Raw genomic sequence first — 12,332 nt, 5'->3', positions numbered from 1 at the left:
TTTATTTTTTTTTTTTTTAAGTACAGTAACTTCCATTCATGGTCTTCTGTGAATTTTTTTTTATTAAAAGTTTATTTATTTTAGCTATTTTTAACATATTTTCAGTCTATTATTTAATAAGTTGATGTCGTATTAGAGATGATGTTGTACACTACCATTCAAAAGTTTGGGATTGCTATTTAAAGAAGTCTCTTATGCTCACCAAGGTTGTATTTATTTGATCAAAAATACAGTAAAAATAGTAATATTATAGAAATGAAGCGCACGTGAACAGGTATGTACAAGGCTTACCTTGTTTGATGTTGCTGGATCAATGTTACTGTTAGACAGGGTTCCTGTCAGGGTTCCAGGGTTAAGTTAAGGGCGAGTACAGGAAACAATATCCTTTTTAATGGTTAGGGTTATGGATTTTTATTTAATTTTATTACATTTTTTATTTTATTTTATTTTATCTTTAAATTCAATTTTATTTTATTTTATTTTATTTACACTAGTCAACATTTGAAGTTGATCTAAACCTTTCATCATAGTTGTCCTAAAAACCAAAATGCGTTCTTGTCTTAGAACAAATTTGATTATCTTTTTTGATCCACTTCAAATGTTGACTACAAAGTTTATTTATTTTAGCTATTTTTAACATATTTTCAGTCTATTATTTAATAAGTTGATGTCGTATTAGAGATGATGTTGTACACTACCATTCAAAAGTTTGGGATTGCTATTTAAAGAAGTCTCTTATGCTCACCAAGGTTGTATTTATTTGATCAAAAATACAGTAAAAATAGTAATATTATAGAAATGATTACAATTTAAAATAACTGTTTTCTATTTGAATATATTTTAAAATGTAATTAATTCCTGTGATGTTAAAGTTTAATTTTCAGCTTTAAGTGTCACATGATCCTTCAGAAATCATTCTAATATGCTATTTTAATGCTCAAGAAACATTTCTGATTATTATCAATGTTGGTATAGTGTGTGTATTTGGAAAAATGCACACACATAGAACGGGTTCTTGGTTCAACATCCTTAAGCCTCTGACTGGTTAACAGCAGTGTTACTCCAGTAACTACAAAAGGATGTTGATTCAGGAACATGTGCTGCTTGTGTAAATTACATTAAGCATGCATGGACACACTCTCACACACAAGATGCACAACATGTGGCTTTGAAATTGTACCCATCTGAGAGGTCTTCTGAAGGAGGCATTGACACATGGAGCCTGCAGTACATACAAACACTTCAGTCACTGGTGACATAGCCTTAATATGCCCCCATCTCCCCAGCTTTTACACAGCTTGAGAAACGCTGTCAAAATGTCATTGAAACATTTTGTACTCACCATAGAAAACAGGCAGTTGCATGCTAGAGTGCAGCGAAACAGCAGCCACTCTGTGAATGGAACAACTGGTTCTTATGGAGGAGGGTGACGTAATGTTGAATTCAAATATGGATGATGTCACTGCATCAAACCAGTATCAGCCAATCAGCTGTGCGCATGAAAAGAGAGAGAGACACGCAGGTATAACAGACATGTTTACACTCAAGTCTTTCAAAATCCACCTGCACTGATATTTTCAGAGGGATGAGTGTCGAAAAAGAGACTTTTCTGCCTCGGCTTTCTAATTATACCCATCATCCCAATATCTCGCCATCAATATATCCCCCTAGAAAATGATTTCATGTTCAATCCATTGTTCTTGTTCTTTTTTCCTGTTGAAATGACCTACAGTACTGGTCAGCAGCATATACTGTGTTGTGGCATACTATCAGGTGTCCCTATCAGGCTTCTTAAACTAGTTTAAAGGGATAGTACACCCCAAAATTCTGTCACTATTTACTCACTATTTACCTCATGTTGTTCAAAACTTGGCTTTGATGGCAGATGTGGATCTCAGAGGGCAGAACGACCGATGTAAAGCTGAAATATGTATTACACAATTTAAATATAGTAAATCACACGCTGCAATGAAATTTACATTATTTACAATTTTATTCAATTAGAAATTGATACAGTACACTGAAAATGAATCAATATGAAAAAAAATACTTTGAAGTTGATGGACAAACCTATAAAATAAACTGATTCAAAATTTAGACTTCTGATTCTGTAACTGAAGCCTATTTTTTTTTTTACAAAATAATTGTTAAAAACATTATACTAAAAAGGAAATAAACACTGTAACCAACACTGTTTGTAAAATTAAACATTTATTAGATATTCAACGACTTGTTTAAAAGATATAAATATGTATTTGCTGAATAATTTGCTTTAAAAAACATAAAACTAGATTGGAGATTGAAAACAGGAGCATCTGAGCTCAGATGCTGGAGTTTTCAGTGATGCCAAAATAAAGGTCCTGGTGGTGGACAGAAAAGTTTATTGACTGACGGCGATAATAATAAAAAAAAAAAAAGATTAGTCTTAGGTTATATATTGGTTGATCACTAGTCTCTCTTGTTTTTTTCCATGCAGTTACAATGAATGACATAAAAAATATATAATATTAAAAGTATTATAAAAGTAGTTTGGTCACCTCATTTTGAGGTCCATTTCTCACTTTTTTTAACTAACTATTAACTACGACTTTTGCCTTAAACTCATAATTTGCTGCTTATTAATAGTTAGTAAGGTAGTTGTTAAGTTTAGGTATTGGGTAGGATTAGGGATGTAGAATATGGTCATGCAGAATATGTGCTTTATAAGCACTAATAAACAGCCAATATGTTAATAATAGGCATGCTAATAAGCAACTAGCTAATAGTGAGAATTGGTCTCTGTATTAAAGTGTTACTAGTAGTTCTTAAGAATAAATGTTTAATCGTTATTTGAAGCTTGAAAGCTACATTGACCTTGTTGACTAGAATGACCAGTACAATCTTTTTGTGCAACTCTATCATACAGGTTTAAAACAACATGAATAAATGATGCAAATTTTAATTTTTGCATGAACTATTCCTTTAAGTAGATTGGTCATTGAGCATTTTTGTTGGCGAACAACATAACTATGATAGTCCACAATCTAGACTAGCACCAAGCCAGCATAAACATGGGAACTCATGCTGGTCTAAGCTAGTCTTTTCAGCAGGGCTCTCTTTTGTCTTTTCATCACCTATTTTACAGCTCTTTCATCCTCATGTATGTGATTCTCATCCCAGTATATACCTGAGTGTGACATTAATGCCCAGTGAGTGTGTGAGAGATGATAGGATCAAATGAGAGAGAGAGAGAGACGGGGAGGTTGGGTGAGAGACAGGTGGAGTCCATGGTTGCCAAGGCAACACCGCCCTTATATGGAAACTGGTGATATCATATTGCAAAGGTCAGCCTGGAGAGAAAGAGAGAGCGAGAGAACAAGGAATAAAGAGAGTGAGAGAGAGAGAGAAAGAGAGAGACAAGAAAAAGAGGAAGGGTTTCGGAATATCCTCACCTTTGAAGGAAGACGCTTCACAGGAATTCCTCATTTATTTGCAGCCGTGGTGGAATAATGGAAAGGGGGAGGGGAAGAAGAGGACAAGAAGAGAGCGAGAGAGGGGACAAATGAGTGCAACGGTGTGTAAACCGGTGGGAGGAGAGTTAATTACCCTCTGCCAGCCTTTTCCCGAGACTCCAGCACGGAAGAGTTAAAGCAGCAACCAGTAGCCAGCTGATGCTTTAATGAATTAAATAAAGAACCTGTCGTCGCATGTGCCGGAGAGAGAGAGAGAGAGAGAGAGAGCAGGAATAAGAGAATGAGTATTCTGCACACCTGACAGCCAGCTGCTAAGACTGAAGGCATCTAGCTAGTGTGCACGCGCGCGTGTGTGTGTAGGGAGGACGCACACTCACTAGCGCACATGCATGCAGGTGCAGGTGAGATTCGCGCTGACGGCTTCATTTGTTTGGTTATTGCGAGATTGTTTGACATGGTGACTGCATGAAGATGGACACCGCTTGGGTTTGATTTTTACAGTGTGAGTGTATCTGCGCATGAATGTTCTGAATGTATGTATTTGTATGCATGTGTGCATATGTGTGCATGTGATGGGAAGGAAGAGCTGTTTTGCATGCGGGTCAGGTAGTGTATAGCTGGATGTAGTCTTGCTGGGCTGACACATGTTTCTCAGGTGGAGACTAATGCTGGTCACAGGATCAGATGCAACTAGTATTCAGGCCTGATTGTTGTGTTTAGCGCGCATGAGGATGTGCTTCTGCTTTAATAAAGGTGGTTTGGGTTGTAATGCTGACGTATAGGTGCACATGGTGGCATTTGACTTGCAAACAAAAGCCACTATGTTTCTGATGCATGCAGAAGGTGGGTTTAAAGGAGACATGCTCTATTGCACATTTGCAGTATTTTATTTTGACCTCCTGATTAATGCTAGTTAAGGATTATTGCATGAGAATGTGTCAGAATTTATATTTCAATACCAGTTTTCACTTTATAGCATGTAATAGCAAGCTCTATTTGTTCCTGTCCCTTTAAGACTTACTGTGGGGTTGAGGTTGGCTTATGTAAATAACCTCTGATAGTTTAACTTCCATGTGTCGATGCAGTTCAGTACAGATCACAACTGGTCAGCTGTCACCTGATAGTAACATGTTGCAAATGCGTTGACTGTGACCATTTGTACTCGAGGCTCTCATTTTGTGGCTACATTTTAAAAATGCTTTTTCAAACTTGTGAATAAAACGAAGAATATTGGCGTGCATTTTCTAGAAAAATAGGCTACTATTTTAGATTTTTTTTACTTCAAAATTTCATGTTCAACTCAGTGTTACTTGCCATTTCTTTGTAATTATTTGTTAAAAGTACTACAATTTCTGGGTGAAAATGGTTTCAACACCAATGTTTTCAAAGTCACTCTTAAAGTTAGTGCATCAGTGCGTGTTGATAAAATGGCACAATATTATTAAATTTACATCCAAATTTTGATCTCACCACAAGCATTATGTTCTGAGCAGAATTTTCAGTTATTTTAGTCAAGTAACTGTATTAACTGTACTTTGGATGTGCTTTTTCATGTGGTCTGTGTTGCTGCTTGTTGATGTCAGGCAAATTCTGCAAAGATTTCACCATTATTTTATGTAACTGTCGAATAAACACTTACTTTAGGGCAAAGGGTGATTGACAGGTGAGACTGATAGATTCACATTTTCAACTGCTTCCAAATGTGGTTTGAGTGATCGAATCACAAAACAATTTGAACCCCTCATATTTAATGCTGTCCATATAAAATGAATGTTAGTATCAGGTATAAACAGAATTTTAGTTTCCATAAATGGACTGGGTGATGTGGGAAGGGAGCTGTGCAGTCTGAAAGAAATCTGTTTTGTATGATTTATCCCTTTTTTAAATGTTTCCTTTCAGATGCACCTGTATCGTCTATTAACCCTTAAACATGCTGTTGATTTTCTGCTGGCAAAAGCAGCCGCAGCTTAGACAATTATCTAAGCCAATTATCCCCCATTTAGAGTTGTTTCTTAGCAACTGAGGATGCCAGCCTCATACCGCTCCATGGAATTCTGCTTGTTAGGGGAAAATAACATCACCAAGCCACAGCTCACCGGCCCTGCAGTGCATAAATCCATAAGACGCTGAAGCGGCCCCTCAATTATGATCCAATATGATGGTGTCGGTAGTTGTGTTATTTCAGTTATTTATCAAAAGCTATGTCAAAGAGAGAAATGTAGGGCTGTCACATTGAAATGATTTAGGAGACTTTTCATTGCTGTGAATTTTTCACTTCCTCTGTGGTTTGGCCGGAGACCACAGCGCAAATTGAAATGGCCGTGAAGGGGTGTGTGTGTGTGTGTGTGTGTGTGTGTGCGCTTGTAATTTAGCCATACTTTTCAGACAAATTTGCTGAGATATGTTGCTAGGAGTTTGCTAAAACTGATAAAATCTCATTTTGGGGGATGTCATCAAAAGCAAATGTGGTTCATAAATAAATAAATGTATTTTTATATATTTACTTTTTTATGTAATTTTATATATTAACTTTTTTGTAAATTGTATTAGTACTTTTTTGAGAAAATAATTTATGAGCATAATTTAATTATATATTTATTTAATGTAAATTTAATGTAAATTATATATATATATATATATATATATAAATAAATATAAATTTGCATTTTATGGTGGCTAGGGTTGGTCTGTTGTAATTATGAATAATAAAAATAATAAAGAAATGTCCAAAAGCTTTTCTTATATCCATGCTGAAAGGGGTCCACTTTTAAAGTCCACTTTTTATCAGCCAGTGAATCATGCACTTTTAATTTACATTTACATTTTAGGTGAATGTTTGAGTGTGTGTGTGTTGAATATAAGGGGTGTATAGACTGGCTACACTGCCATTCCTTTCATGCTTCAGACAATCATGTCCCACGTAATACGAGAATGCTTTGGCTTAAAAATGCTGCTGGGAGACATTTAATATTACGTCCTTGAGCAGGCACTTAAATCTCAAGCTCTTCCAAAGTACGGTTTATCCCCCCGTATTGACCATCAACTGTACAAAATGCTTGGCTTTAGGCTGAACTTCAGTACCAGAACACCTCCTGGCAGCAATGCAATGGGTCCATCTGCCGCTCAATAGTACCTGACATCAGGTAACCCAGAATCAATCCTTGCAGGTGAGGCCCTGCCCCTATAGCTGACCCATTTCTGTCTGGAGGGGCGGAATCAATCATTAAAACAGCTCAGATGAGAAACCAGTTAAACCTGCTTTATAACAGAATAAACAGAGAGAAGGGTTGGCCAGTTTTTTTCCATATATCAGCAACACAGATACACTGACCAACACTGAAATATATATTATATGATTATAGGTATATGTGGTATTTTCTTTTTGGAGAGACGCTGATACAATGTGTGTATGCTAGTGTCTTAACCTCAACTTTGGGGTGTTTGTGTGTATTTAATATAAATACATGCAGCACATGTTTGCAGTAGTGCTTCATAGAGCTGCATGTATTTTTCTTATTGCTGCGCCTTGTAGGGCATTGGCAGGATGAACTGCACAAAGTTGAAAGCAGGTGAATGAATACACAGAATATTATTTTACTAGAAATATAATGCTGAAGTACTGCTATATGAGCGGTGAGCTATTATACACCATTGATATCAACATCCTGCTTCAAGGGAGTTCAGCGGCATTTTTGGCCTTGTGTAGAAGGAAATGTTTAGTTGATGTTAAGCTTTCCAATGAATATATTTTTCTCTAAATGTATGATTTTACACGCACACACTTTTAATCAGCTGACTATGTAGTCTAGACTTGGCCATGAAATATTCAAAGGTCTTGATCGATCAGGGTTGGGTTCACCAAATATGCGGCAGTCTGAGTTTTATTCAAAGAATATATGGGAACTCGGGGCACTTTAGGCCCTGTGGCCTTAATGAACTGAATAAAGAAAATAAACCACTTTATTAACCACATTTTTCAGACTCACTAGTTTATTTAACTTGTCTTTTAATAATGTAATGTTGTCTGTCTAATAATGCAGCGGGCATACGTACATGACAGACGAATTAGTGTTTAAAATATTATTTTCACCACAGTGTCATTTTCATCACATCTCGAATCATTCTGTGGTGGAAATGGCAGTGATTTAAATTACTTTTCTTTCTCTCTCTATCTCTCTTTTTTTTTTTTATAAAATTGCAACAAAAGAGTCAAAAGTGACCAAGCAAATAAAAAAAGAACGTCATAATCTGGTTTTACCTGGTAATGTCTTTGACTTTCCGTAAAAGTGAAATTCACGGATGAAATGGGAAAGATAGGTGTGAGCGCTTCAGACAGCTGACCAATTTCAGTATGATTGATAGGTCTGGGCAGCAGGCCAAGCATAGACACAGAGGGGATCTTTTTAATTAATTTTTTTCTGCAATCTTGTCAGTTAGTCCGTCAGACAGGGCAGCTGATGGACAGATGAGAGAAAGCCTCAAAATACCTTCATGCAGACTCATTTAGAGGGCCAGCCCATTCAGAACAGCTCCATATGATGACCAGACAAGAGGAATTATGTGTCTCTGTGTCACCATGTGCGTTAATGCCGTCTTTATTCTGCAAATCGCTGCATATGAAGCCGCATATGTGGTGTAAAAAGTCTGTTTATTGCTGCTTATACACTACCAAAAGTTTTCGACTCAGTAAGTCTTTTAATTGTATGTAATGTAAATTGACCAAAGGTGAGAGTAAAGACATTTATAATGTTACAAAAGATTTTTGTTTCAAAGCAATGCTGTTTTTGAACTTTATATTCATCATTTTGGAGAAAAAAATGTATCACAATTTCCACAAAAAACTAATAAGCAGGCACATTGTTTCTTGAAAATGCTGAAAATTCATATTGAAGTAATATTTTGCAATGTTACTGTATTTTTGATCAAATAAATGGAGCCTTGATGAGCATAAGAGACTTACATAAAAAAATCCTTCTGCCCTTAATTTTGAATGTTAGCGTTGGTGGTATAAATACATATTGCATCAAATGGTGAATGAAAATATTATATTGTAATTACAGAATAAATAATAAAGCAGTAATTAGAACAGATCTACCTTGCTTGTGTAAAGGCCTTAAGTTATGCAATATATTAGTTGTAGTTACTTACAATTGCTTATTATTAAGAGTGAGTTGAAATGAATGTGAGTCCAAAATTCTCAGTAAATTTTGACAGATATCCTCACTGGGATCTGTTCTCTCTCTCTCTCTCTCTCTCTCTGTTCATATTTTCCTTAACATTCTTTTATCACAAAAGATGGTTGGAGATGGTGACTGTGTATGAGGTTTCACCACACACAGAGATAAATGTCTAAGTAACACTTGCTCTCTCTCTTCTCTCTCTTTCCATAGCAACAGCCAAACTACTGGAGCTTTAAGGTCAGTACTTTGATTACTTCTGTCCCTATATCAAAAACTTGTTCTTTTGATACCTTTTTGTGTGTTCTTATGTTGTATGTACATGGTGTATATTGATGTCTGTTGTAGGCCCAGTGTTGTAGTTTTATACACCTTACATCCCAAAAATCTCCCAACAAAGAAATGCAAAAAATGACAGCGGATTCAGTCTGGGCTGAGTAGCAGGGACATAATTGTTGCTAAAAGTGAGATAAATAAATCTGACAAAAACAACCCTTTGGTGGCTCACATGGACATCCTTAAATGTCTAAAATGAATGACAGTCTGTAGTAATTACAAAGAGCATCAGATAAAAACAGTTGAAGTCTATGGTGTTGAATAGGTGTGTATCACGTGTCAGGTGTCTTAAAGTCATTGATCTGTGGGCCGTGCAGGTCTGAGGCTGATTTGTGATGGTCTGCTTCACTGGTTTTTATCTTCTAAATCTCATTCCCCTGTTCTTTCTTTCTATCTTCTATTTCTATCTCTCTTTTCCTCTCCTCCATTTTCTTACACACCTGCCCACAGAACCCATAAAAGTCTTCCAGCTGAAGTCAACTTAATAGAACTGAACACATGGGTCTCTATAGATGTTTTTAAAAACTAGATTTCTTTTAAGTTGTCACAGCATCTTAAAAACCAAGGTAATGAGACTGTAGGAAAAAATAATCAGAAAGCCACAGCAGTGAGTATGCTGGTAGGATGTTGGTTCAGAAACTTTATAGGCTTACGTACTCCATCAAATCCCTCGTTATTGAACCTGTACTATATTGCGAATGATATTTATTCTATCAGGGATGAAATGTCTATTATATGTATTAGCGATGTTGGAGGGTGTGTATAATTGTAGAAGGAAACAGGAAATGGTCTTAGGCTGTGATAAACAGTGTCATTAGACTGAGACTCAGTAATCGGATCCTCCTGATTGTGTTCATTCATATTCACTCTCACACTTATTTACTCACATTACACTCCTCCTGTCAACGGACACACCCTCATTCTCTATGTCTGGCAATAATGTCAGGTTTTCTTTAATTATTTTTTTTATTTGACTATCCAGACACTGAATAACATGCAGACAGCACATTTTAAGTACATGTCGACATTGATTTGGGACTAATGAGATCTTGCTGTGTTTTTCTGCTAGTGTTGGGCATCTCAATTTGGTTTGTGAATCATCATATTATTTGTTTCACTGTAGACTTTCTAGACTAATAGACTCCTTCTGACCTGACCCTCCAAATCCCTTGCAACATGATACACCTCAAACTCTCTCGTTTAACCAATTCTTAATCTTTACACTCTCTATTCTTGTCTATTTTCCTGAATTATGGACCTTCTCTTCTCTTCTCTTCTCTTCTCTTCTCTTCTCTTCTCTTCTCTTCTCTTCTTTTCTGATGTTTGCATGTTCTTGTCACGGTAAGATGAATTGTCAGATGCTTTCAGAACATTTTTTCCTTTAGGTGTAGATTCTGAGGCCCCAAACAGATGCCTGTTAAAAGCAAACGTCTCCCCTGGCTGATTACGCCACATAAAATTAGCCTCTCTGCAAATTACTGTCAGAGCTGTGATTTGTTGGTTTGGTTCCGCTCTCATTTGTGCTGCCTTGTTTTTTACTTTGATAACTTCCTCACATCTAGAAATGTGTTTTGATGTCTAAGTGCTGGTTCATTAGCATTTTCTGTTGTTCTTTTCTTTGTCAGATGTTTCAAATCGTTAGAGCTAGCCATCCCAGGTGAAAAAGAAATATATTTAAATTGTGCTTTTTCAGAAGCATATATTTAATACAAAAGTATTTCTAGTATACTTTTTAGAAATATATTAAAATGCAATTCAGTATATTTTTATTGCACTTCAAATAAGCATGTTGGGAATACAAATGTATTATAAACATACTACTTGAATTTCAAGTATATTTTTAATACATTTAATACTACGTCTTTTTCACCTGGGATATGCTAACAGTGAAGAGAGGGCAGAGCTCGGCATTGACAGTGTTGGGGAGTAGCTAAGTTCAAGTAGTGGTGCTACGAAAACATTCAATATCTTGACAATACCTCAGTTGTTTTCCAATTTTTCTGGCTTTTTAAGTAACTAGTATTTTTCAGGTAGCTATTGGAAGTCTGATTCATTAGTTAAACATTTTGTGAGGATGCATAAAAGATCTACTGAATTCTAAGTTCATCACTTAAGTGTTTTCCTTTATTTTAGTGAAATGTTTTGCTAAATTCTGCTGCTTATCACAGCGCTTTGTGTAATTAGGGTGTTTTATTAGTTGTTATTTTTTACTGTAAAGTTGTGTCTACCAGTTTGGTTGTGTTGGTGTCAGGTAAATATTTCTCAGATAAAACTTGGGAAAACAATTGGGCTGTGGTATCATTTCTGTCAAGTGCACTTCTTGCACATTTCGCAACACTTTCAAAGTAAAATGTCCAGTTCAGTTCAGTTTCATCCCGAACCAATATACGTGAACCACACAACCTTTCATTACGTTTGTAGATATCCCAGCAGTTTTTAAAATGAAATGTCCAGTGAGTGGCACTAACGGTTAATGCTCTATCGCCTATAAAATAGCTTTTACTAAAAACCTACCCTAAACATAACTTAAAGTGTTAACAAAAGCAAATGTGATATAAAAACACATTTGATGAAGAAAACCATGCCATTTTTTTGCTTGCTTCTACCAGTCTTTGAGATTTTGTATCGTTTCTCATACCTGAGCTCTCCCTATCAATAAAAATAAATAAAGCAGTGCTGTACCAGGTGTGCTACTAAGCAAGTTTACTGCATTTAAATCTGGTTCTGTGATGCAAACATCAAAATGTGTTAATTTACAAATCATGCACTATGATAAGTGTTCTGAGGTCATAACATATATTATGCAAGGAAAAAAACATTTTTTTGTGTTTTATTGCCACTAGTGGCAGTTTCAGCTGGAAACTACAGTGAATGGAAAGTACGATATAGGTAGATTTTTGAAGTTCTGCAAAAATGTGGGTAGAGGCACGATTCTTCAATGAACCTTGGTTCGATAGATATAGTTTTGTGATTTATTTATTTATTTTGTAATATGCCACATAGGAAATAATATTGTTTCTTCATGTAGTTTCAATATTAGCGGTTTTCTGTATTAGGAGTAGCTGAAGTAATGTAGCCTGTCGAACTACAATTTAAAGTAGCTTCTCCAAAAATAGTCATTACCAAATTTAGCCCATTGAATTAGTTTCAGGGTATCCTAAAAATCACGTGCAACATAAACAAAGACGTACACCGGACACATGTTGCACTGCCTGTATATCCAGTTCAGCATTACTTTTGTGTTTTTGTTAAACAGTGTCACCTGTTATCTCTTGTTTTGGGAGACAGCTCACAGCTTGTCCTCCAGCAGACAGTAAAGGTGTGCTGAACTAATCCATTGTCCTCTTTCCCTTCCTCTTATCATTTC

At 35.9% G+C, this 12,332-nt stretch overlaps 1 protein-coding gene across 1 annotated transcript in view; it reads left to right on the top strand.

Annotated features, from left to right (window-relative positions):
- Window positions 1-12,332, top strand: part of LOC107654457 (SRC kinase signaling inhibitor 1-like) — a 61,897-nt gene that overhangs the window by 3,954 nt on the left and 45,611 nt on the right. The window contains exon 3 of the mRNA XM_016441527.1: window positions 8,843-8,869. Within this exon, the coding sequence (XP_016297013.1) occupies window positions 8,843-8,869 (27 nt within the window). The remainder of the gene's footprint in view (window positions 1-8,842; window positions 8,870-12,332) is intronic.

This window comes from Sinocyclocheilus anshuiensis, unplaced genomic scaffold (genome assembly GCF_001515605.1).
Source record: "Sinocyclocheilus anshuiensis isolate Anshui unplaced genomic scaffold, SAMN03320099.WGS_v1.1 scaffold419, whole genome shotgun sequence".
Lineage (NCBI taxonomy): Eukaryota > Metazoa > Chordata > Actinopteri > Cypriniformes > Cyprinidae > Sinocyclocheilus > Sinocyclocheilus anshuiensis.
Note: the sequence above shows the minus strand (reverse complement) of the source record. Positions and strands in the feature narration are given on the sequence as shown.